This window comes from Meleagris gallopavo, chromosome 3, assembly GCF_905368555.1.
Source record: "Meleagris gallopavo chromosome 3, MGAL_WU_HG_1.1, whole genome shotgun sequence".
NCBI lineage: Eukaryota > Metazoa > Chordata > Aves > Galliformes > Phasianidae > Meleagris > Meleagris gallopavo.
Genome location: NC_139406.1, coordinates 37,700,411 through 37,727,017, shown reverse-complemented (window position 1 = coordinate 37,727,017; position 26,607 = coordinate 37,700,411). Strand labels below are relative to the sequence as shown.

Sequence of the window (26,607 nt, the reverse complement as noted above, 5' to 3'; positions counted from 1 at the left end):
TGGCTGTAATGAGGTTTAGAGAAGAAATAAACAAGTTTGTTGCAGGAATATATTTTACAATAAACCTGAGCATGAAATTGTGTCTGGAAAAATAACCCATTTAATAAACCAAATGCCTTTCTCTGTTCTAAAGTTGTGTGATTCAAGAGAGCTTTGAATTCTTATTTGTTACAATCAACAATTCAATTCAAATTTGGACATATATTTTATAAATGTAGAATAAGGTTTTGCATTTGTTATGAAGATTTTTGCACTTATTCTACAATGCTAAAAACTGCAGTATGCAACATACTTATCATGTATTTAATTTTACTGAAGTAAAGGAGGGAATGGAGAAGGATTCTTTCTTTCAAATATCTGTAAGTAGTATAGACAGCTGAGTTTCTCTCTCCATTGGTTAACAACAGAAGCCTATCTTCTCTTTACTAGTAGCAGATTGTTCCTGATGTTTCCCATTTTATGAATAGAAACGTAATAGTTTTCTATTTGTGGCCTCATTTGAAAAGGTGAGGCTACCAGTTCCTGAGGCAAACGAATACTCACAAAAGAATGAGGTAGGGACTATTGATATGTAAACTGTGTTCTTGGCACAGGTAGAAGGTGGTGACAAGGATCTTCACTCTGGAACTTTTGGAGGCATCATCCACGAGCCGCTGACAGACCTGATAGCTCTGCTGGGTAATAACATGCACCACGGCTCAAGAGTAGCTGGGGAACAGTAACTAGCAACCAACCTAATGAAGATCAGTGCTATGTTTAATTGACCTGTGTAGGGCAAGTCCAACAGAAGCATGATTCCTAGGTTTCCAAAGCTCAGCGTAGCTGTAGTGAGAGCAGCTGAGGAAGGGAATATCCCTTGTAAGAGCAGACACGTCTACTATCCTTTCAGTCTAATATTCATCTGTTAATTTAGGATGGATTAGGATTGTGGGCAACCTGAATATGTATGCAAGTAGCAGCACCCAATCTAATGCTGATTTGTTTCTAAGTGGGATGATGCTCTCATGCCTGTAGCTGGGCTGACCCATTACACATTGCAAACAAACAACAGCTCAGTGCTTTTCTTACTAAATTTGAAAATACATCAAGTTAAGTGAGGCAACTTGATGGATGCAAACAGTTAGAGTAGTTGTTTGTTAGGGTTATTCATTCTGTTAACTCAAAAGAGTTAAGTAAAAGGGAAAAGAAGTTGCAATTGCCAAGTAGAAGAAATAAGTCCTACTTTTACTGATATCTTCATTTTCTTTTGTAGACAGCCTTGTAGATCCCACAGGTCATATTCAGATCCCTGGAATCTATGATGCTGTCGCTGCCCTGACAGATGAGGATAAGAAATTGTATGAATCTATTGAATATGATATAGAGGAACACAAAAATAACAGTGGAGTGAAAAAACTCCTCTTCAGCACCAAGGTAAACGTAAATGCATAGCAGAAAGAATTTAAATTACACACTCATACTGTTTATGGATAAAGCCAAACTGAAAGATATTTTGTGCCAAAGTAAAGGAAAGATATTTTCTGCCAAAATAAAGGAACACAGAGCACCAAAAAGTAAACAAAATTAATCTGTGGAAAATTAAAGCTTCGGGGTAAAGCAATCAAAAATATGAAAAATCAATGAAAAAGAATAATGCAAACCGAACAGTTTGGTTATAAGCCACTTTGCCAGAATTAAAAAATACATTCTAAATAAAAACTGCAGATAAGGGCTGGCTTAGAAAGATCTCTCTGCACAGAGGGTGGTGACACACGGGAACAGGTTGCCCAAGGAGGCTGTGGATGCCCCATCCCTGGAGGCATTCAAGGCCAGGCTGGATGTGGCTCTGGGCAGCCTGGTCTGGTGGTTGGTGACCCTGCACATAGCAGGGGGTTGAAACTTGATGATCATTGTGGTCCTTTCCAACCCAGGCCATTCTATGATTCTATGATTCTATGACTTGCAGCTGGTAGAAAGGGTAGAGTATTTTATATTTTTATCACACAACTATATCAATATTAGCTTTTATTCATATGAAAAAGCACCTGAAATGGCCTAAACTAGACTGTAATAACTGGTCTTCTGTAAGTATAATTAACGGTAAATATGTTTTGATGCTATTCCTCGATGTGGATGAAATAGTGGAAATTGCATGTATGCATAAAGCTCCAGTCTCAGAAAGCTGGAGTACAAAGAAAGAGAAGCACTCTGGAGTTCTGCAGTCAATCCAGTTTACTAGGAAAAAAAAAAAAAAAAAAAAAAAAAAAAGTCCTTTCACTCCTCTCCTCTTTAGAATAAGCACTTTATTTTTATTTTATTATTTTTTTCCCCTTATCTCCTCAAGAAAAAGACATAATTCTGATTACTGAACATTATCCCTTTACCACTTACCACTTTGGTCATTAGTATAATTTCTACTTTGTATTATCTGAATTTGGTCTGGCTAAACTGGTCACAGGTTTCTTTTGGTAGAAGATCTGAGATCCACAGATGGTCAGATCAGTTGTTCTGCTGTAACTTGGCACTAAAAACTTCACTGCCAAAATATTTTTAATTGTCCTTCAACTTTCTTATTGTGCATGAAAGGCTTTTCTCATCTAAATGCTTCTAAAGGGAAACAAATGTAGACTGGAAGGAAGTAGAAGTATTTTTTGAAATGAAAAGATAGTATCAGTTTAAATTACAAACCAAACATCTTGAGAGCTCTGTGTTCTAAATGTACAACATGGATGGAAAAAGTGTGCTTCTTCAGTTTGGTTCTACCAATTGTGAATGGCTCCAGTGTCATCCTTTCTATTTTTTATCTTATTTTTTTTGAAGGAAGAAATACTTCTACACCTGTGGCATTATCCTTCTCTCTCTATTCATGGGATTGAAGGAGCTTTTCATGAACCAGGAATTAAAACAGTAATTCCAGCAAAAGTCATAGGGAAATTCTCAATCCGCCAAGTCCCCAACATGGATCTTTCAGATGTGAAACAACAGGTAAGAAGCTAAAACCAGGTACTTTCTACTGCGTAAGCTAAGTCCTCATAGCACCTCACATCTTTACAACCTCTGTAGTAAACTGAATGAATGTTTCTTGCATTTAGCTGTTTACAAGGGTAGTTTCAAGAAGATGAAAGATTCTAGATGGAAAGTGTTTGCCCTACAGGTGGTGGACCATTTGGAGAATGTATTTGCCAAGAGGAACAGTCCAAACAAACTGAAGGTGTCCATGCCCCTGGGTGCCAAACCTTGGGTCGCTGATGTTAATGATCCACTATATAAAGCAGCAAAAAGGGCAATAAGAACAGGTATGTCTCTTCTTTTTCAGTTTTTGATGTATCTGCAAGTCTGCAGGGGAAATGTGCTCATCCACAAAGAAAAAGGACCGTGATATACTCACCATAATGAACCTCACTGATTTTGACAGAACAACTCAGTCACAGAGCCTTTCATATCTTGCTGAGTTGGTTTGCATTTGCTAGGACCAGCCAAAAAAGCTTGTTTAGTTCTTTCATGTACTCATACAGAGATGGAACAGTAAAATGCAATCGATTTGTTAAATCAATTGGCTGTGCTCTCATAACAATTTCTTCTCAAGCTATTCATGTTTGAGCAGAATGTAAGTATTTGGTAGTAGAAGAAAGCATCTTTTATTTCAGTTAAGAATTAATTCATTCTTTGCGTGTGTTTCAGTTTTTGGAGAAGATCCAGATTTTATTCGGGATGGTTCAACAATTCCTATTGCCAGAATCTTTCAGACTATAACACAGAAAAGGGTGATAATGTTTCCGATTGGAGCAGCTGATGATGGAGAACACTCCCAGAATGAGAAAATAAGCAGGTTTCTTTCATTTGTTCATTTCCGTTGTAAGAGAAAGCAAGGATAAACAGAGTTCCTTGGCATCTATATATATAGATGCGTCCACTGGAGAGCAAAGCTTCCCAGCCATCCATATTATATATATATATAACAATTGTCTCCAGCAAACCTATTGCTCTGCTATGCAGAAAGCAAAATTTCAAATTTATTACATGCTGCAATATATGTTTTTCATGACATATTTACTTGGTCTTTAAATATATCAGAGTGGCAACTGCCTTTGCCATGCCAGTCAGTATTGTCTCTGGTCTGGACAATGATGATATAGGGCAGAACTTTTCCCTCACAGCACCTATTTTGAAGTATTACAGTTGGATGTACTCAGAGTAATGTTTAAGAACAGATTTGGATGTTTTTGAGGACAAATGGAGCTAAAGGTGTATTTATATTACAGGGACTCTAATGTCATTCCATCAAAATTAATGTGTTGCCCAAGTATTTGTGCAGCTTCTGATTTGAGTTGTGCTGAGCTTAAGGAGCTGGAGAACAACAGTATTTCTCAAATGATTTTTTTCCTCTCAGTATAGCTCTAACTCTTACGATTGCAGACGATAGTAACCAGGGTACATTACACTGAAACAATTTTCTCCAAGAATGCTGCAGAGGAATGCCAGTTGCAGAGCATCCAGAATCTCAGTGCACTGTGCCCTTTTTTCAGGAAGTTGTTTCTTCTTGATGTTCTTTGTAATGTAAATGAGCATGAGCAAACCATCTTTATTCTCACATGGGAGAAGAAAATGAAGTCACCTCTCTGACCATTTATTTTGACTGTGACAGTTATGCTTACAACTCAAAGAAATTTGCAATCACCACAGGCATGAAGGAGGACTTAAAACACAATATTTTTCTCATCCTTTCAGAGGATACCCTCATACCCCTCTCCTGAACCAGAAAAATCGATGATGAAAGACAGAGTTAAGGGGCTGACGGAGTAGTTTTCCTTGTTAAACTTGTCGCTAATACGTGGGTGATTTTTTTTTTTTTTTTTTTTTTTTAATAATACTGAGAAACATTGGTTCTCAGTATTATAAAATGTTGGTTCTTTTTGGTGGGCAACCTCACAGATTTCTCTAAGATACTCAAAACTTGGACTAGGCCACTAACTGAACAGCTAATTGACTTGAGGACTTTATTCTCTTTCTTTCCTTTTTCACAGACACAACTACATTGAAGGAACAAAAGTGTTTGCAGCCTTTTTCCTGGAGATATCAAAGCTACGTGGGCAGCTGCATGAAACTTCCAACCCAAGGACCAACAACTGATAGACCCTCACAACCAAATTATTTAAGCACATTTTAGTTCTTACACTTTGTAACCTCCTGATCTGGAAGAACGCATAAATCACATGTTTTATGGGCCTGAATGTGAGGAAAAATAAATACTGTGCTATTTTTTGGTATATCACTAAATGATATGTATTTGTTATTCAATCAGTATAATGAACTTATCCCTGATGTTATGAAACAGTTACACGTAATTCATTTCTACAAAGTGGAGTGCATTACATTTCAAATTTCAGAGCAAAGGGAATTTTGACATTTGTTTTATTAAAACTACTTTATTTCTCTTTTGTATGTATAGTATGCTGGTGTTTGTGCCTCTAACCTCATATTTCAGTTTCTGAATTCGTGCGATTCATACCACTTGTTTCCTTCTGTCTATATACAGAATCTCACTATGGGCCTTTATGAAGAAAGATTACACTGTTATGTTAACCTTGTCCCTTGCAGAAGGCTTTAAATAGGAAGAGCAACACAGTTAGTCTGCTGAATTTGATTCAAAGACTTGCCTATGAACATTTATTTCTGAGAATAATTGTTACAGTGAATAAGTATTTCCTGGTCTGAGTTCTGTTTTTCCCTTATTTAGTTCAAATTTTTTCTTCTTCTGCTGTGAGCATGCTGTTAAGAATCACTACATAATATGTGTTTCTTTAGTACTGTGTTCTTTTTGCAGTAGCAACAAAGTTTTTTTGTAAATGTGCTTTGGCCAAAGTCAACCATCAGAATGATGTTTTTTCCACCAAATCAGCAACTATTAGTGGCTTAAAAAGCATCAATTCATGTTGATAATTGAGTGTGCATGACATATATTGAAATTAATAGCTGAGAGTCCCGTTTGCTGTTTAGGCAAAGCATCTAGCACAAATTACACAACTGTAAAGCTGTAGTATTAATCCGTGTTTACTTTGGGTTACTTCTTCATAATGAAACCTAAGTACTGTTTGTTTCGTATATCATATTTTGAATAATCTTATAAGAGGATGCTTTGCTGACTAAACCTGCTCAGACAAGAAGAAAACAACCTTGTGGACATGTATAACAGCATCTAAGTCATGGGTGCCCAACCTTTTGGCTTGCCTGGGCCGCACCGAATGAATAGGAATTGTCTTGGGCCACATATACGAAGGTTGTTCCAAAAGTAATGCATCCTATTTATTCCCATGGAAACTACTACAGATACAAAAAGCCCAATAACACTATTTGATAGAGAAAATTCTCAGTTAGAAAATACTATTTTTCAACATAGTCACCACCATTAGCTCTGCATTTTTGCCAGCAATGAACAAGGGCCTGCATTCGTGCCCATAAAAATCTGTAGCATTGGAGGTGACTCACTGCTGAAACATACCACCCACCATCTGACAGTGCTCATATCCACTGTTTGGTCTTCATAAACATTCAGCAAGATTGGTGAGTCAGTGGGTGCATTTTTTTCCATATGGAGGAATTAAATGATAGATCTTTGTTTCATATGCACTTTCATGTCAGATGCCGTTGTGTCAGACTGCCCCTTTGCTGCCATCTGTCACACAGCAAAAAAATGTAATGGGATACTGGTAGGAAGTTTCAACTTCTACTGCCATACTACCAACATGTGCCTTGGGCATCATGGGCCAACACAATAAAACAAGATACATTAGTTTTAGAGCAGCTATCATAAAATATACAATATTGTTAATATGTAAGTAACAAAACATTTAAATTTTTAATATTTTTCTTAAAACATTAAAAAAGAGAGGAACAAAAACATAAAACTAATGGGATATTTGACCTTTTTGTGAAATTAATGCATCAGGCTAGTTTGATGGCAGTGGTTGCAATTCTTAGAGAGGTCTCAAGGTGCTCATCAGAGACTTGTTGATGAAATTTCACTCTTCCTGCACTTCATCCTTGAAAATAGTTATCCACATATACTGCCAAAAAGCGATGACGTGAGTGAGGGGTGACTGTGAACTGAGAGATATTTCTCTCTGGTAAGATAGGGATTATGAAAATTCACTGGCAGGGGCTCTAGCTGCACTGCCCAAGCTGCAGAAAGCAAAAGTAAGAACTGGGAGCAGGAAGATTGACTGCTGTAAGTGAAGATTAGGCTCAAGACCATCTAAAGAACCTGAAGGTGCACAAGTCCATGGGATCTGATGAGATCCATCCATGGGCTCTGAGGAAACTGGCGAATGAAGTTGCCAAGCAGCTATCCAATGTATCTGAAAGGCCATGGAAGTCTGGAGAAGTTCCCACTGACTGGAAAAGATTTTCAAGAAGTGGAAAAAAGAAGATCCAGGGAACTACAGATCAGTCTCACATCTGTGCCTGGCAAGATCATGGAGCAGATCCTCCTGAACGCCATACTAAGGCATGTGGAATATAAACGTGAGGTGCTGAGTGGTAACCAACATGACTTCACAAAGGGCAAGTCAAGCCTAACAAATTTGGTGACATTTTATGATGGAGTTACAGCATCATTGGATTAAGGAAGACCAACTGACATCATCTACCTGGACTTGTACAAAACATTAGACACTGTCCTGCACAACATCCTGGTCGCCAAATTGGAGAAAGATGGATCTGATGGATGGACCACTCGCTGGATAAGGAATTGGCTGGATGGTTGCACTCAGAGAGTTGCAGTCAGTGGCTCAGTGTCCAAGTGGAGATCGGTGACGAGTGGCATTCCTCAGGGATCGGTGTTGGAACCAGTGCTGTTTAACGTCTTTGTAGGTGACATGGACACTGGGATCAAGTGCACCATCAGCAAGTTTGCAGATGACACTAAGCTGAGTGGAGCAGTTGACTCCCTAGGAGGAAGGAATGCCATCCATAGGGACTGAGAGGTGGGCCCATGCCAACCTCATGAAGTTCAACAAAGCCAAGTGCAAGGTCCTGCATCTGGGCCGGGGCAATCCCAGGCACAAATACAAGTTGGGTGGGGAATGTCTTGAGAGCAGCCCTGAGGAGAGGATTTGTGGATATCAGCTGGTGAAAGACTCAACATGAGCTAGCAATGTGCGCTTGCAGCCCAGAAGGCCAACCATATTCTGGGTTGTATCAAGAGAAGCATGACCAGCAGACTGAGGGAGGTGATTCTGCCCCTCTGCTCTGCCCTCCTGAGACCCCACCTGAACTACTGCATCCTGGCGTCCCCAACTGAAGAAGGATACTGAGCTGACTGGAGCAAGTCCAGAGTTTAATTTCAAGTTAGGTTTAAAGGTTGGTGGTTGTTTTTTTTTTTTTTCTTTTTATCTCAGGCAAACACAGTTTGTCTCAAAAGGCAAGAGTAAAAAATGTCACAGTCAGCTAAAATCACAGAGAATGAGTGAAATAATAGGCTGCTGACAACAGGAGCTGAAGGCACAGGGAGATGAGCAGACTCCTGAGATGCAGAACTAATCAGGTCACCATCTGCCCTGAAAGTGGAAGATTAAGGTGGCTCATGTTGTTATGTTTATTTTTTTTCAGCAACTTTACTCCCAAGAAGCTTGACTTTGACTCCCACTAGTCATTCCTCTCAGAACAGGGCATTTAGCTTGTTTGGAAAATGCCTTGCTAGTTAAAGATGGTCATAGTCCATGTTTGGACAGAGAAGGTTGTGCAACTGTCCCTGTACTGTGACACAGGAGCCCATGCCAAAGTGGCCAGTGCCAGCAAGGAGCCTGAATCCCCTGGTTCCTGCTGTAGGCTTCCACATGCAAGCAAAACACTGATTCATGAAAAAGTTGTGAGCACAGCATTCTCATCATCGTCTCCTTGTCTCATCTTCACTTTGCTCATTGCTAGGGTGTCTACATGGGCAAAACTTGTACGCGGAACTTAGGGATTAGAAGTCATTTTGTTGAATGTATAGCAAATGCTTTTCCATTGTTGGAAAATACAGGGACTTCGAGTGTGTAATAACACAAGTACAATTGAGGACAGGTCATAAAGAAGCTTTATCAACTCTGATCAGGTGAGAGCACATTCAGATGGCATCTGCCCTCTGCTCCTTTGTCCTCTGCTCAGCAATAGCAGGGACTTATATTTTGTTTCAGAAAAAAGAAAGAGGTGAGGAAATACAACATCCCAGCATTAAAAGGCCAGGTACCAATCCCTGGGAGGGAGGTACCCCTGAAGGGGCCTGCTAAGTGCCACATCTGTGTGAAGCAGCAACTATTGGCAGTGTGGGAGGTGGCTTGGTGGGGCCTGCAAGAGCTCCCAGGGTGGGAGCAGTCACAGGCTGCTGTCTTTTGGCTGGAAAGAATTTATTTATAGTTAGTATTTAGCTAGGATAAGCTTCTCAGCCACACTTCTCAAAGCTTAAATATTAATAATTTTGCCACATCTGGGATATTGCTACATTAAATTATTAAGTAACAGAGAAATAGAACAGGAAATTCAAATTGGTTTGCTAACAATGAAGGCATTATCATCTACCAGTTTGTTTGTTAGTTTTTCCACAGATTTTCTTTTGTTGACATATGGGCCTGAATCTTCTTTTTCAAAGTGCTGAGAAGACACCTGGATATTTTCACTGGTTTCTAGCAAGGCATATCACTAATCCACTGAAGGCAGCGGTGCCTTCCCAGACTGCCTGAGGGACAGCAGTCCTGGAAAGCCTCCCAGCAGATTCAGCAACCCATGTAGAATGATTTGTTTGTGATGGGTGATTAGGTGGTTCCTAGTAACTTCATCTACCCTTGCTCGCTTTTAAAACATGCAAATACTTTCTGAAAATATGCTTGCATTTTATAACCTAATTCCTCTGAGGTTCCTTGTGAGAAACTTGTCATTTTCAGTTCTTCCTCAAGGCAGGAGCAGCAACTGTAATTTGTGGACCTAAGCAGATGCGCAAAAGTGCTTGCAAAAATTTAACTAGGCCTTGAATTTGGATTCTATCTGCTACATAACATTATCCTTGGGAGAAGGAAAGAACAACAAAACTTTGCTTGGGCTTCAAAGTACACACTGCACAAGGTGCATCTTTGTCAGCAATGAAAAATGGTCATGTTCCTTAACAGATAAACTTTTGAGAGCACTGTATTGTGTATACAAAGTGTTTTTTCTGTGCTTATACAGAAATATTTTCTATGACTATTCATTTGTATTTATTTTTATGTGTCATATTTATATATATATATTTTTTCATTTCTTCAGGAGCTGAATAGGAAGCCTGTGACATTCCTTACAGCATGAGGCCTGACGGTGCTACTCATGGGGCACAGGAAAGGATTTGTAGGTAGTTACACTCTTCCATTAGAATTTGTGAACCTAAGTATTTGCTTAAAGATGGTGAGGGGAAGACAACACTTAGAGAATTATCCACTTGGGATTTTTTCATTTCAAATTGCACTAATTGCAACATGAAAACTTGACAAACTGCCATAAATAGGCTTTTTCATTGAAAAAGCATTCTTGAAGCTGCTCAAAATTTTCCTTGTGACATCAGGTTCTCTACGTTAAAACAGAGAAGTCTGACTGAGAGTATAAAGCAGCAGGTGAGCATTTTGTTCACATGAAAATGAGTAACTATGGGTACTTGAAACGAGTTAACTGGCACATTTGAACTGTAAAACTTATGGTTAGTGATGTGGATAAGAAGGCACAGCCTATAATGAAAGCATGGCTCCAACAGGCACCATGACCTGGCTGGAATGCCACAGCAAAGCGCAGCCTGGTTTCCTCTGTCTTCAGTGCTGGCATGGCCGTGACAAGGTGGATGGTGCATCTCCGCACCAGGCTGAGCACAGGGCTGCAGGCTCAGGCTTCTTCCCAGGCGGCAGCAAGAAATGAAGTGCAGGGCTGGTTCAGAGTAAGGTCTGCAAGGGCAGCCCCACAGCAGTTCTTTTAGTCTTGCTTTGCAAATGAGAGAAAAGCCACCACTTGATAAGGCTTCTCAAGGGTTGTTTTTTCCTGTGGGAAAAGCATTTTGAATTAAAAAAGGGGAAGGTACACGTGCGTGTGTGTGTGTGTGTGTGTGTATGTATATATAAATGCATACATAAGTGACAAAGAGTTCCTGTTGTTTACATTCTAATTATTCTATTCGATTTTTTTTCTTATGACTGTGATTGCATAGACAGAATAAAACTGTATGCAGATCTTCTTCAAAAACTTGCCACTCTGGGCACTCTGTTGATGGTTGTCAACCCCTTATGATCACTGCTACAGACTATTTGGCCATACTGTGAACACCATTCAGCACTTTTAGGAAAGCCTGTCCAAGATGTTACTCACGTGGCTATGATCAAATTCCATAGTCACAGGTGTTTCCTTAAATGGGTGTGATATGCAAGAAAACCCATAACTCAAACTTGTTAAGTATGATTATTGTGACTGCATTTCTCATCCTAAACGAGATAAAGCTTTGTGTTTCTTGAACGTGAATGAGCACAGAAAATTATAATTTTGTCTACCTTTCCTACTTAGGTTACAAAGCTAGGTAAACTCCAGTACTACTCTAAATAAGCAGCACTTCTAGTGAAATCACTATTTTGATGTTGAAGGAATATAGCAACTACAGAATCATTCCTAATGTCACTTTTTCTTAGACATTAAATACATTCTATGCTCAGATTTCATTTAAAAATGAAATATTAACTACTTAACCATTGGCATATTTATTTAGTTTGTATTTTGATATATTTTAACCCGTATAAATATTTCAGAATAAAGAACAGGAATTTTAATTTGCAGCAGGACTTTAATTATGTACGTATCTAAATAAAAGTATTAAATGTAGGTATGTCTGTAGATATTTAATAGAAACTAATTTATTTGTTTGTTTGTTTGTTACAGATTTAGTTTTCCTTTAATTAGTAGCTGTTCTGCCTTTATTGCTGCTTTTACAATACCAACGGCTCCCTCTTCAGGCTATACCTGATACTGTCCTGGATACTAGATTTAAGTACAGATGTTACTTGAGACACAGATCTTCAGAAGTTTCTAGAAATATAAAAGAAACTTGTAAAATGCAGAGAAACTAAACTTAGAGGACATAAAAATGTTGCTTTGCTATTTTCCCATTCTTAAAAAATCAGGAACAATTATACTGTTATAAATTAAACTGTTCTTAATTAGATAATTTTTAAATCACCAGTGATTTCCTATAGTCTCTCTGTAGGTGTAAAAGCCTACAAAAGTGCTTACGTGTTGTTGTAGAGGTACATATACATCTATATCCTAATATATCTGCACTAAACTCAGGGAGTCTTCCTCTCTTTAGATTCGTTATTAGATAAAGGATAATTAAAATATGCACTACAACCTTTAGGTACTGGACAAAAAAAGAGATCCTTCTCTCACCAGTGTTCTGTGTTACACTTAATCTAATGAAACTCAACAGACTTTCACATTCATTTCACTTGGCTGGGGACACACTGTCATCAGGCAGGTAGTTTTCCCAGGGTAAGGCTTACCCCCTGTACTCCAGGTGTGCTGATCCCTGTGATTTCCCCAAATGTGGAAAACTTCACTGCATAAAACCTGTGGTAGCGGGAGATCGTGTTTGCATTCTCCCCTTTTGAGGGTCATGAAGATGCTCAGAGGGCTTGAGCATCTCTCCTATGGAAAGAAGCTAAAGGAGCTCGTCTTATTTGGCTTAGAGAAGTGAAGGCTCTGGGGAGACCTCACTGTAGTCTTCTAATACTTAAAAGGAATTTGTAAACAGGAGAGAGACTGTCTTTTTACACAGTCTGATAGCGATAAGACAAGGGGGAACAATTTTAAACTAAAGGGAGAATTAGGTAAGATGTTAAGCAGAAATTCTTTCCTCAGGGAGTGGTGAGGTGCTGGCACAGCTGCCCAGGGAAGCTGTGGTGCCCCATCCCTGGAGGTGCTCAAGGCCAGGTTGGATGGGGCCCTGGGCAGCTGAGCTGGTGGGGGGCAGCCCTGCCCACGGCACGGGGTGGGGCTGGGTGGGCTTTGAAGGCTCTTCCAATGCAAACCATGCTATGATTCTGCAATTGTAATTGTTTCAGCCCTCAGGCTGTAGAGACTGCTTGTCCTTAAATCATCCATGGCCCTTACAATGTACCACAGAGCCAGCATCTCAGAGTTGTATGGCTAACAAATTAGCAATGGCATGTTGGCTAAATGAAACAAAATTGTTATGCCTAATTAGGAAGCCTGGCAATGTTTTTTTTTTGTGGAGGGTATGAAACAGGCAAAACTCCAAACATAGGTAAGCTTCCTCTCTTCTACTGCTACCACCCACACTGGCTTTCAAGAATGCTAAATGACATTTAACTTAAATAGGATTTACTAAAAAAAGGCTGTGTAATCAGAATTTAAGTGGCAGTCCTTTATTTTAAAAACCTTAAGCAGTTGGGAAATAGCAACTGTTTTCCACCACAGATGATCCAAGTGACACAACACCTCCACTATCAAGGCAGGCTGAGAGCTGGGGCTGTTCAGCCTGGAGAAGAGAAGGTTCTGGGTCAGTATCTACAGGGGGCTATAAGAAGGGGACAAATTCTTCAGCAGGGCCTATGGTGACAGGACAAGGAGAAATGGTTTCAAACTGAACAAGGGGAGATTTATATTGGACATAAGGAGAAAGTTTTTTCTGTAAGGTAAGAGTGATGAGCACTGGCACGGGTCACCCAGAGAGGTGGTGGATGCCCCATCCCTGGAGACATTCAAGGTCAGGCGGGACGGTGTGATGAGCAACCTGATGTAGCCGTAGGTGTCCCTGTTCACTGCAGGAGAGTTGGACAAAATGACCTTTAAAGCCCCTTTCCAACTCAAATTTTATGATTCCGTGATGTCTGGGCTCTTTAGGTTATGCCGCTTTACCTTCGGTATTTAACTAATCACCTGACTTTAAAAAGGGAATAATTACTAAGTGTTTGAGTGCTACGTTTTCTTCACCAGACAACAAAACGTTGAGGTGTTTCACAAATCGCTCCCCGTTTCTTGTGGCTCAGCAGAACCCGGCGCCAACTCCCCGCGCAGGGTAACACGGCGGGGGCACCCCCGCCCTGCGCGCGGCCGTTGCTCACACTCTCTCGCGCCCACACCGCCACGCGACACCCCTCGCGCCGGGTTCCCGCCCCGGCGCCGTGTCACGTGAGCGGGGCTTCGCCCGCCCCCCTACCCCTGCGTCGTGACGCAACGCGGCGAATCTACGGCGCGCCACTTGTGACCAAGATCACCACAAGCGGAGGCGGACGGCTCCCCCCATGCGGTAAGCTCGGCCGGCTGGCACGCGGCTGTTTCGCCTCCCCGTTCGGAGGCCCGGGGCGGGCGACCACCTCGGACTCTCGCGGGCGCTGCCTGTAGGGGTATCGGGCCGCGGTTGGCCTGCGGCCTGCTCGCCGTCTTCCCTCGGGCTTTTTGGGCCTCTGTGCTACCGTCGTTTTTTTTGCTCTTGGTGGGCGGACGGCCAGCAGCGCTCGGCGGAGCCAATCCGCTCGCGCGTTCCTGCCCCGAAGCGCGCTGAATGGCCGGGGCGTCGGGGGCGGGACGAACATCCTGCGCACCGATTGGCTGCTCGCCGGAGCCAAGCCTCAGTTCTTCCTTTGCGGCGGACCGCCGATGTGGGGGGGAGAGAGGAGGGCAGCGAAGGGGGAGGGCGGGGGGCTTCCGCCGGCCGTTGGTTCCGCTGTCACGCGGGGACGCTGCCGGCCGATGGGCTTCCAACGGCCGCGCGGCGACGATTGGGCGCGTGCGTGAGCGGCGGCAGGGCGCGGCTGGGCTCGGCTCTGCGCAGGCGCGATGCGGTGGGCCTGGGACGCCTCCCGCTGCCGGCTCTGGGGAACCCCGCTCCGTGCGTGCGGAGGGCAGCGGCTCGGGGAGTTGTGGCTCCTGCCGGAGCGCGCTGAGGCGAGCAGAACTGATGGCAGCGGTTCTTGGCGGGCTTGGACCCGCGTAGGAAATGTGTAGCACGCCTCGCTGGTGGTGCTTAGTGCTAGGAAGAGATGTGGAGTGAACCATTCAGATTTTAGAGTGAATTAGCAGTAGGCTGGCACAGGAGGCAGCTCTGTAGAGCTCAGGGAAGCAACTCGGGATGTTCCATCTCTGAGGGGGGACCCAAGGGCAGCTTACAAAGTTTTACTAACAGTTTTGATGTGCCCTTTAGACTTTCCATGAGGGATGTGAGAGGGAGAAAGCACTGCCATTACAATTAGTAGTTGCATGTATATAGTTTGCAACAAAACACTGTGCACATAGCTAGTTTTACAGTGACACCAGCCCTGACATTGCAGGTCACCTCCCCTGCTCTCAGTGCACGTAGAGGCTCCAGGTGCAGGCCAGGGCAGCCCTGGGCTGGCTCCCTGCTGTGTCTCTCTAAGACCTTGCCCTGCTCTGAAGCTGAAGTTTTCTCAAAATGGTACTCTATGTTCTTTTATGTCACCTGTTGGTTGCTCCTAGGACATCCTGCCAAAGCACTCGGGTTGGTGTTCACAGCTCATAAGTGTTACCTGGCCCAGATTGTCAGAACTTGGTACCATCAGAGTAGTTTAATCTTTAGTCTGTGGCCTTCCCACCAAATGTCGGTACAGCATTAAGCATGTTTATAAAAATTTAAATAAAAAATGCACCTATTTTTCTTGCAAAGCTTTTTTTTTTTGTCTCATTGGACTATGCTAAAACAAAAGCTCAAGGAATGTATTAGCATGTATGCATAAAGCCAGTAAAGAAGCAAAAAATAGGAAAGCGTTGTGATTTCTAGTTTCTCATCTGCAGAACTTCCAAAGGTGTCTTTTACTTTGCAAGCAGAAGTTGTGCCTACCTTGCTGCTCAGGAACTATGAATTCTGGTGATATTGTATCTGACCAGTGCTGTTTTTCTATTGCTAGCAAAGGATATATACTTACAGAACAGAGTATAGCACATTCTGTGCATTTAGTTTAAATATGTCTGGAGGTTTCCATTCTGTTCAGCAATTTAGCTAGAGAAATAATACTTTTCACAGTCAGGATTCTGTCATCTCTGGTGCAATGTCCAAACACTGAGATTAATGGAAGCATACATACCTCTACCTAATCCTGTTTGAAGCTGTGTTATGTTACAAAATGAAATGTTGTGGTATGAATGGTTTCTGGCCTTCTGAGAGGAAAAAGCACGGATTCTTGCTGAATTCTAGGACAACTCATATGTAACATCACAAAACTATTCATTACCATTGAATCTATTGCTTATTTTGGCTTTGGTACTGGAAGAATGAAAGGAGTCAATGAGACAGCACCACCCATTTGAATCACTAAGTGAGTGTCAGATCTGAAAAAGGAAGATCTTACTGATGTCGTGCACTTGAATTTTTGAGAAGATTTTGATCTCATTCTTCTAAATGATCATAAGCTGGCTTTCCATGGGATAAAGAATAAAATTGTTTACTGTAAACTGGTTAAAAAGATAGGGAAATGGGTAGTATTATCACTTCTCAGGGGGTAACATTCTGAAGGATACATTTTTATGCAGAGGAAGATTGCACTTTTTAAACACACTTCTGGATTGTTTTCATTTACAGTACTTTAATTTGTGCCATTTGAGATGTCTTGGAGCACATGATATGGCTGTCCTGGTTTCACCAAAACAACATTAACATCTCACCACTTGTGGTTGCTGTTGAATGAGCAGAGCCGCTCAGCAGGGGAGAGTCACTGCCTTTGATAGCACAGGCTGAGGGGGGATTTTGGGGGGAAGGGGTGGTGAAGTGGGATGGAGTCAAGACAGGTGGCCCTAATTAGGCCAAGAATCATTCCGTACCATGTGACACCGCATGTGGGAGGCCATAACTCTGTGTAGGACTAGCTGGGGGTGTGACTGTGTGTGCTGGGCATTGGTCAGTAGGGTGGAATCTTGTGTTGCATTGATGCCGTGTACCAGCCAGCAGGTGATGATTAATTGCATTGTAGCTATATATTTTGTTATCATTGCATTTTTGTTTCTGTTTTCCTCTTCTGTCGTAGTAAACAGTCTTTATCTCAGCTCACTGTTTTATTTCTAATTCTCTTTCTCATCCCACTTGGTGAGGGATAGTGAGCGGCTGTGTGACACTGAGCTGCCTGTTGGGTTACACAAAGGCTTCAGTTGGAAGGGTCCTTAAAAATCGCCTTGTTCCAACCCCCTGCCATAGGGAGAGTTTGCCAACCACAGGTCAGGATTGCCAGGGTTCCATCCTACTTGGCCTTGAATATGTCTAGGGATGGGGCAGCCACAACTTCTCAGTAAGCCTGTGCCAGTACCTCACTGCCACGTGAGTGAAGAATTTCTTCCAAACATCTAACCTGAATCTCCTCTTTTTTAGCTTAAAGCTGTTCCCCCTTCTGATTATAAGATCCCTTCAGGTACTGGAAGGGCCACAAAGATGTCTTCCCAGATCCTTCTCTTCTCTACATTAAAAAAGCCTAGATTCTTCACCTTGTCTTCATAGGAGAGGTGCTCTTGGATTGCTTGCAGCTTGTGATGTTTTCCTAGGAAATATCTGCGTGGTTGAAATCCCCAATCAGGGTGAGAGCCTGCAAGTGTGGCTACATTCTTGTAGATGAAACAAGAAGGCCTCATCAACAGGCTATCCTTGATTGGATGTACTTTGGTAGATCACTGGATGTCCTATATTGGTCTGGTCCCTAATTTTAACCCATAAGCTCTCAACCTGATCATGGTTGTAAAAAAAAAAACCAAACAAAACTGTTTTGAATAAAACCAGACTAGAGGAACATATCCCAAACTCACAAAAAAGAGCAGCCATCTGTAGCTCTGGAGCACAGTGCAGTCTAATTAGCTTCTTTCCTCAATGCAAAAAAAAAATTATAGTACGCACTAGCAACTCGTGCTTCTTTATGAAGAAATTACCCTAGGTTCGTTTAGAAACAGTCAGTTGTGATGTCCTAAAAGAAAAATATTTGTTTGTAAGACTCAAGTCTGCTTTCCAGTGCTGCTTTAACAGAGTTGTTGATTGCTGATTGATTTTTTTTGTCATTGTTCTGCCGCAGGATGATCTTTTCTCTGGGTATTCTGGCTACTACTGAACTGCTGTCTGAACTTCCTGGATTATATTTAACTGGGCTGGGAAGTTGCAGATGTTCTTGGTTTTCTTTGATCCTTTACTGTACAAGAGTAAATTTTAATTGCCTCTGCATTTCTTAAGTCTAAAACTCATTTTGCTTGGGTTGGAAAGGACCTCAAAGCCCACCCAGCCCCACCCCGTGCCGTGGGCAGGGCTGCCCCCCACCAGCTCAGCTGCCCAGGGCCCCATCCAACCTGGCTTTGAGCACCTCCAGGGATGGGGCACCACAGCTTCTCTGGGCAGCTGTGCCAGCGCCTCACTGCACTCTCAGTAAAGAATTTCTTCTTTAGTTCTAACCTAAGCATACCCTTCTTATTTTAAAGCCTCCTTGTTGTATCACTACGCTCCTTGACCCTCCCCAGCTTCCCTGCAGGCAACAGAAGGCTGCCGTGAAGTCTCCCCGGAGCCTTCTCTTCTCCATGCTAAACAGCCCCAGCTCTTTCAGCCTGTCCTCAAAGGAGAAGAGATTTAAGTTGTTAGGGGTGTGTGTGGCATTTGTAACAGGCATTAAGGGGTTATGTGAAGCAGTTTAGGTATATGCTGTTCCAATGTCTAGATCTAGGCATATGCACCTCTACAGGTGACTTTTTTGCTACAGACATGCACATAGATACTTCCCTGTCTGATATTTCTTTGTTTTGCTGTAGTTAAAAATAAATTTTCGTGCTGTGCTTAGCCCCATTTTTGACATTTCAGAAGTCTGTGTTAAAGTATGGATACAAAGGTATGTATTTAAATGTTAAAATTCATTGCAGTTATCCAATCTTATCCATTCTGTGACTCTTTAAACAGTAATACAAAGTCATTGACTTACTTATAAATCGCTGTTTTGTGCATTATTTTTGTTTGGAATCTATACAGTAATGTGTTATAAAATACATTATTTGGAAACAGCAAGAAAGTCGAAAGCATGTGATCTTCAAAAGGATTCTGATTAAAATAAAGAAACAAACAGTTTGTGTGCCATTTCGATTGCCTTAAAGCTCCAGCATGGCTCTATATTTCTCGTTACACAAGACAGATTTTTATATTTGGACTTGCTCTGTAGCCTGTTCATTTCTATCCTGTTTGGGTTAATGGTTGGTTTATTTGCTTCTAGTAAGTCATCAGAACGTTTGCTATAAAGGCACGAACTAAGCCACCCAGACACACCTTGGCAGAATGAAGCCTGCTTGCCATCTGGTGAGGGAGGTGCAGAACAAGTTGGTACCTCCTGCTTTTGTGCTTAAGGAAAAGCAGAACAGGGATGACCTTGTTGTGCCAGCTTTCTGCAGAAAGCATCCTACTGCTCCAATGTGCTGCCTGGCGTCTGTTCCCTGTGGACAGTTTGGATGTTCCTAATAGTCACTACCTTGCTCCAAGAGTGACATACAGTCTGCATGCCCAGAGCTTGCCAGAAATGCCAGAGTCCACTTGATCGTGCTGTAGGTCATTGCAACTCCGTGGCCATTGCGGGGGAGTTGGATTAGATGACTTCTAAGGGTCCCTTCCAACTTAGACAAATCTGTGGTTCTTTGAATTACTGCTTGTGCTCTGCAGTTGCACAGCAGAGTTGTGGTGCAGGTGCGTGGTGCGTGCAGTGAGCTCAGTGCTTCTGAGGAGCAGGTACTGACTTCCACTTGATGCACAGCAAGCGTGCACATCTTTCTCCATGAGAATCATGGCATAGAAATGCAGCACTCTTATCTTTTGCAGTTCCTTTGTCTGCTAATGAGGAGAAAGGAATGCCTGTTGCAGGCTTGTCTTCCGTTGTGTGTTTAAATGAGATATAGTGTGTGATATTTCAGATGGATTGTTCTTGGGAAAAAGATAGCAAATTCCATACTTACAACAAAGGAAAATAATCGCTTCCTTCTAGTTCCTTGCTATGTAACACACCTTCTGCAGGTGAATCTTGACATTGAATTGGAGACACTGGATGTGCAGGAAGGACAGCAGTGATCCCAGTGTTTTGTTTTGTTAGATTTGTTACATTTGTCTTCAGCTCCAGTTTTCAATACTGATGCAGTAAATGCTGTTCCGGGCAGCTGTTCCTCACATGCTCCCCATGTGAGACAAATGTGGGTGTATCTTACTCTCTCAAAGGAAGGGGTTCTCACCTTACTTCATATAAATTGTTAGTAGGATATACGTTTCCAAAAAGCCAAAATGGAGTAATAAAAATTCTTAAAAGAATCTATGAAGGATTATCTTAATCTATAAGGGAGGTTCAGGTTGCATATAAGGAAAAATTCCTTCTCATGAAGAGTGGTGAGGCAGCGGCACAGGCTGCCCAGGGAAGTGGAGGAGTCACTGTCCCTGGGGGTATTCAGAACTGCGTGGATGTTGCACTGAGGGATGTGGTCAGTGGGGAAATATTGGTGGAATGCAAAGAGTTGGACTAATTGATCCTGGAAGTCTTTTCCAACCTTGGTAATTCTGTGATTCTGTAAGCTGCAGCTTGTTTATTTTGGCAGCGGCAGAGTAAAGTGCATTGAATAGTCAGAATTACTAGTTTAGCACATGTATCCTGTACTGGGCATTGCCTGATTGTTGTAAGTCAAAGCTAATTTATTTTTGGACTGGATCCAGCGGTAGCATAATATGTAAGTTCAAAGATACGCTGCATAAAAATGTTTTATGGATGTTTTCATCAAGATCTGCCAACTTATTTTCTATTGTTTTCAGTTCTATTGGTATAACAATGGAATGATTTGAATTGCATTTTTTTTTTTTCTCCCTGTTGTTCAAATTTTCATTTTAAATTATTTACAAGTCTGAGACTTGAAGATGAGAGCCTAATGAATGCTTTTAAAAATAAAACCTTCTTCTTTAAGCATGTTATGCTTCATGTTTTGAATTTATAACACAAGCCTTAATGAATAGTTTCCTAGTTACTCTCATCTTAGAATTTATGAGCTGTCCTATTTACAAGTTTTACCTATACAATGGAAAGATAATTCCTATTTATCTTAAATAAAAAGAACTCTTCTTGTTAACAAGCTTAAACTGCTAATTAGGGGTAATATAGCAATAAATACTTTCTGTCAAGCCTTTTAACAATGAGAAGATGCAATAGTCAGTATTTGGGCCTTTTCCTGGTGCTTTCTGTGTAGGAAAAGAGTGGTATGTTTTTTTGAGATATCATTTACATGTGAGGTTAATAAAAGGTATCTTAGGGAAAGACAGCAGCGTATAGGACTTTTCCGTACGGATAGCAGATTCATTTATGCCCCACGTTTAGGACAATATGTTGTTGCTCACATACTGCAGCGTTGGTTATTGTTGCAAGGCTTCAGAAGTATGAAAGACGCCTGAAGAGTTCATGTATGTGTGCGTGTGATGTTTTGTTAGCAGCTAAGCTTTTCTGCTCAAAAATATAGTATGACTAGCAGTAGTTGTTTTGAGTGTACATTAATGTAATTTAATCAGGAAGGAAAGAAAACCTGGGACTAGAATTTTATGTCATTTACTTGAATATAAATCGGAGTATCTCCATTCAGTTTAACAGAATTTTTTCAATTTGCGTCAAAATGATGAAAATCAGGACCTGACACAAGCTCTCCATCTCGTAGTTTGCGTATAGAAAAACAAAGAAATAAAATTGGACTTTTTTGACCCAAGAAACCTCTGAGCTTGGTTTTAGAGCAGAGGTTTTGTAATGCGTTGTTTTGTGCTGGTACTGGGAGCTTTGCAGGTATAAGAAAAAGTGTCTATTTGTTATTATTGTTTGTGATTTGACTTCCATTGTCAGAGCTACAGATTCCTGAATTTGGCAGCTATTCTAAATCTGGGTAGCTTGAAACCTCTTGAGTAGTATTTTCATGGCCTGCTTTGTGTGTGCCTCTGCTGATATGTGCAGGAGGCCTAATTGATTTGCTCCCTGTTTGATTTTCTTTGTGTCGCCCAGAGGACATGCAGTAGGGATGGCGAAACAAGGAAGCAAGGAAGAGGAAGGGGCTGAAGAGAAAGGGAGTGTTGATTGGGCTTTGGAGGTTTTCCTTCTGCTGCTCCAGAGCCTGTGTCTGGTAGGACGAAAGGAGCAACTTCTCTTGGAGCCCAGGAATCCCTGTTGGGCACAATATTGTTAGGCATGATAGACAGTTGTTTGGAGAGGCAAAGAAAACACCTGAGAATGCATTTTGCCGGCTCTGTTCAGGCTGCCTGGTTTTCATTTCCATGTGAAAAACACACTCAGCTTTGCAGGTGGAGGCTGACTCAAAGGAATACGTAGTTTTCTTCCTTGTTATCATCATTAAGGTTTTTGGTGTTCCTGTTATCAACACAGTATATTCTGAGGTAGAGCGTTGACTAAACTGCGTTGACTTTTTTTGGCCAAAGAAAATGGCTGTGTTTGTATTTTGCATGCTATTTGTAAATACCTTTCACAAGGGGTATCTGCTCGGGGCAGATTCCTGAGGAGGAGGAGGAGAAGGCATGTGAGTGGAAGTAATACATTAGGCCACTACGACAGAAGGAGAGGTGGGCAAGCTTTCAGGCCTTTCTTCTAGTCCACTACTGATACAAAGATAATTAAAAATGTATTTGATAACTCTGAAATTTTATATAGATGTTGTGCGGAAGTACAGATATATAGGGAATATGATTATTTTGAAGGTCAAGTATTATTTGTTTGTTATAAGTACACAGCAGTCTATAGGTTTGTAATGGCAGAGCTTTGGATAGCATCTGATCTAACTGAGAGTGCTAAGAAAACTGCAGTTGATGTCACTGTAGCCATGGTTTCACTAGGATTTTTTTTTTATTAGTTATTTTTCATTGTAAATTATGTTTCAAAACTCAGTGGTCTCTGTATTGGAACAGGTGAAATACTTCACATAGACACTTAAATTTTGTTTGAAGAAAACACTTAGGGAGCACAGAAAGAAAAAATGCTGTATTCCCTGAAATAACATTGCAGTAGAAATTTTGCTTGCTAAAAGAAGATGTTCAGAGTGCTGGAATTGTCTAAACCATCAGAATTGCCAAGCATAAATAATTACATAATTTCACACTTCCCAGTGAAGTCAGACCCTGATTAAGAAGTTGACAGCCTGCGAGAGTCCGCTCTTTGGCAGTGATGTCTGTATTCCTTAAATTTGTAACGACTGAATCCAGGAACACCGAGTAAGATTTAAAGCATTTGCTTTGAACCCTCATTGACAAATGGAAAATATTCTTTTTCATAAGGAAGTTTTCACACTTTAAGTACTTAGATATTTCAGCTTCTCCACTTTCAGCTGGTGTATATTTTGCTGATGCCAGGTCTTCTTGCTACCTTGGTCCTCGCTGTCTTTCAGTATGTTTGATATTCATATTTCTTTTTTATTCCTTCTTTCTTGCTGTGCTTTTTTTCTTCCTTTTCTTAAACAAATAGATGATATGGTAATATGAACTCTAATAGGAAAAAAGCATTGTTTAACTCGGTTGGGGTACTACTTATCCAGTCACCAAATGTAACCATAACACAGCATGCATTTTAATTATTAAGTATAATGGAAACTTTGCATTTTAAATCTCGAGCTATAAACCATTTTTTTTGAAAATGCACACTTCAGCACTATGATTTTAGCTCATAGTCTGTTACAGGGCAATATTCTTTGATCAGTTATTAGAAGCTGAAGATCAGTGGCATTCAATGCTTGTGGTAATGTTGAGAATACATACAGGAGTCACTGCAGGTCAGCCTGAAGCTTGGCCCTGCTTGTTTTTAATTATTTAGCAGGTTGGCTGGGTAAAACAATACAACAGTGTGTATGGAATGCAGCTATGCTACTAATTCCAAATAAGGAAAATTTAAAGACATTTTCAGGAGTAACACTCCCCCAAATTCCAGTACTTTGTAAAGTGCGCTTTAGAATTAAATGACATATTGTTAAGGTTTTTCTTTTATGTATGTTTTTGTTTGAGTAGCTCTACAGAGTGCTCCTAATGCACTTCCAGTGTCTTGCTACTAAGAAATGCTGGAGGGTAGAACAAGTACTTTGTGTTTGCTCATATTTCGTCAATACCTTTTTGAAATGAATACTTTTTTCCTATTCATTTGGAGAATAAATATACAATAAATTCTAACATAAATACCCTTAGTGTCTGTGCTTTTTGACATGAAAAATAATAATACTGTTAGAGGGAATGTGGATTTTTAGTGCATCATCATGGAAACTTATTAATCTCTACATGAGATGTGCACGCTTGGACATAACGTTACGAAGCAGCTCCCTTTGGCTTTGCTAGGTGCCTGCTTCTGGATACCAGGACGCTTTCATCAGCTGGCATGTCAAGGCACAGGACCAGGGCTGTCCACATTTGTGAGCGGTAAAGAGCGTGCTGGTAGCAGTCAGTGTTAGCTCTTCTTTTTGCCCAGGTTCCCTGATACAAGAGCTCTGCTTTCCTGAGTTCTGTATTGTGCGGAACGTCTTTCTCCTCCACCTGGAGGAGCTGTGCCATGTGATACCAGTATTGGATCCTTAACATTCTTACCTTGTAGTTCTTTTTGCTCATGTATAACTTTTGAGTGTATGGCAGAAGAGTGTGGAGATAATACCTTTCTACCACATTTTTATGTGTATATATTTCAGAAATATCTTCCACTGTCTGCATGCAGGTAATCTGAAATTAGCAGAGCATCTGCTCTTTCCAAACGTTTTTGAAATGTACCAAATCACCCCTACTGTTTTTTCTTCGGAATGTTGTTTCCTTTTGTGTGAAAGAATAGTCTGACCCAGTTTTATTCCTGTGCTGTGAGTTCTTCGTCTCTTCTTTGTTCAGATGGACAGTTGTAAGATGTAGAAGTTAATCTGGGTCAGTAATTTTTATTTCCAGTCCTTTGGGGAAATAGAGGCGACAGAGGAAGCAGAAGACACCTCCTTGGTGAATGCAAAGAAAGGGAAAGGTCTCTGCTTCTCCATCATCCTTTATTGACTCTCCTCTTACCTGTAGATAAAGCAAATGTTGCTAAACATGTACAGACCTTGTCTGTATTTTGCTAACTTTTTGGCCTTAATGTTATTAGTAGTTTTGCATGAAGCGAGACGTATCAAATCCTACAGTTCAAAACAGCAATTCACTATAGAGTTGGAATGAGTTTAAACAAACAAACAAACAAAAATGGCAGGAAAGCATTGTCCTTAAGGCAGCTGTCTGAACCTTTCCTTCCAAAGGGTATGTTTTGGACCATGACCACCCCCAAACCGCAGAGGACCGATGACTTTCTAAACATACTGTTCATGTTCCAGGCAGCAAACCACTTGTACCGCCCTGACAGGTTAGTCAAAGAATGACTAAGAGTGAGCCTTTGCTGACGAATAAAGTTAGCTAGGGGCTGCCTGAAGGCTGGAGCCCTGGCTGAGCACGGTAGGCAGGGCGCACCTAAGGGCTGTGTTGCTTCATCTCCCTGGGTGAGCACTGGCTCCTCGGCCTGCCAAGGCCCCTCCTCTGTCCTTCCCCCCAGGACACTTTTGTGTGAAGGCAGTAGGCAGAGCAACTGGGGGCTGCACGGCCTTTCCTCACCCGATATCAACGTCTGAGCCTGAAAGTTCCGCCTCCGATTACTTTTCTTCTTCTTCTCTCCATTGCTTTCTCGTCTTGCTCCTGGAATGTCTTTATTTATTTATTTTTTGAATTTGTAAAGAAGAAAAGTGTACCAACTCTAAGTGTGGAGTAAGTTTTTACAGCCCGGTTGTAAATTCCAAAAACGAAGGGGTTTATAATGGAAATGCTTAGAGAGGAGAGGGGAGGGCGTGCCATAATACATATGTAACCTTCTTTCCCTCTCTTTAGTGAATAGACCGTTTAAACTAAATTAAGTAAAGGATATAAATTCTGTTGTTTCAGTTTTTAATATTTCATGGCTGATTTTATAGATAAAAATTACATTTAACAGTAAATATGAAGAAAAATTTATACAGCCTGTTCTAGTTTGATATGGAACAGCAAATCCCATTTCTCTGTAGCTGTAAAGAAAATTCATTATAATGACTTTAGTTGTAAGAGATGGCTTCATTGTGATTAGTTACACTGATAATAAAACAACCTTTTTACCAATGGCACAAGATACATGGGAGCTCATGTGTCTGCCTTTTAATAGCCTTGAATTTGTGTATTTGCTATCTTTATTCTGTAGTCCCTTTTTCTTTTATAATTGGGCACTTTAAAAATCTGCAAGTTATTAAAAATAGGCTAATGTCACTTAATTTTTCATTCTTAATTGAGTTTTCTAAATAAGAACTAATTTTGATAACAAAAACGTATTTTTGTGTCACTGTTTTCAATTGTGAATAACAATTTCAGAAGATAAAATAATAAAAGCTGGCTATCTGACGTTACTTTCTGAGTTCTTTTTAAGCATTTAAAGAAATATCTTGACTTTCAAATGCCCTCTTTGCAGTGACTTGATTTGGATTTAGAAGTTTTGTGTGCATTCTTTTTATTTATAACACTAATGGCAGTAGGCTGTCTTCTAAGTAGCTGAGAGCCCAAGTGTAGACTTCTCTGGGAGGGGATTTGGTGAGGAA

General features: G+C 41.0%; 2 protein-coding genes and 1 non-coding gene across 11 annotated transcripts in view; all 3 read left to right on the top strand.

Moving 5' to 3' along the window:
- CNDP1 (carnosine dipeptidase 1) overlaps positions 1-5,256 on the top strand; it is a 28,622-nt gene extending 23,366 nt beyond the window's left edge. For all 8 annotated transcript variants that reach the window (XM_085220683.1, XM_085220684.1, XM_085220682.1 and 5 more), the window contains 6 exons: positions 594-678; positions 1,253-1,413; positions 2,800-2,964; positions 3,134-3,275; positions 3,661-3,808; positions 5,004-5,256. In XM_085220683.1, coding sequence (XP_085076809.1) covers positions 594-678; positions 1,253-1,413; positions 2,800-2,964; positions 3,134-3,275; positions 3,661-3,808; positions 5,004-5,109 — 807 coding nt within the window. In that variant the 3' untranslated portion in view covers positions 5,110-5,256. The remainder of the gene's footprint in view (positions 1-593; positions 679-1,252; positions 1,414-2,799; positions 2,965-3,133; positions 3,276-3,660; positions 3,809-5,003) is intronic.
- Positions 5,257-12,456: 7,200 nt separating this feature from the next.
- LOC116216520 (U1 spliceosomal RNA) lies at positions 12,457-12,622 on the top strand. Its single transcript, XR_004159413.2, has one exon. It is a non-coding gene; the product is annotated as a U1 spliceosomal RNA (small nuclear RNA).
- A 1,556-nt stretch (positions 12,623-14,178) lies between these two features.
- Positions 14,179-26,607, top strand: part of ZNF407 (zinc finger protein 407) — a 334,136-nt gene continuing 321,707 nt past the window's right edge. The window contains exon 1 of one of the 2 annotated variants that reach the window (XM_085220678.1): positions 14,179-14,287. The gene's annotated coding sequence lies outside the window, so the exon portion shown is untranslated. The remainder of the gene's footprint in view (positions 14,288-26,607) is intronic. The other variant, XM_085220677.1, reaches the window with a different exon arrangement.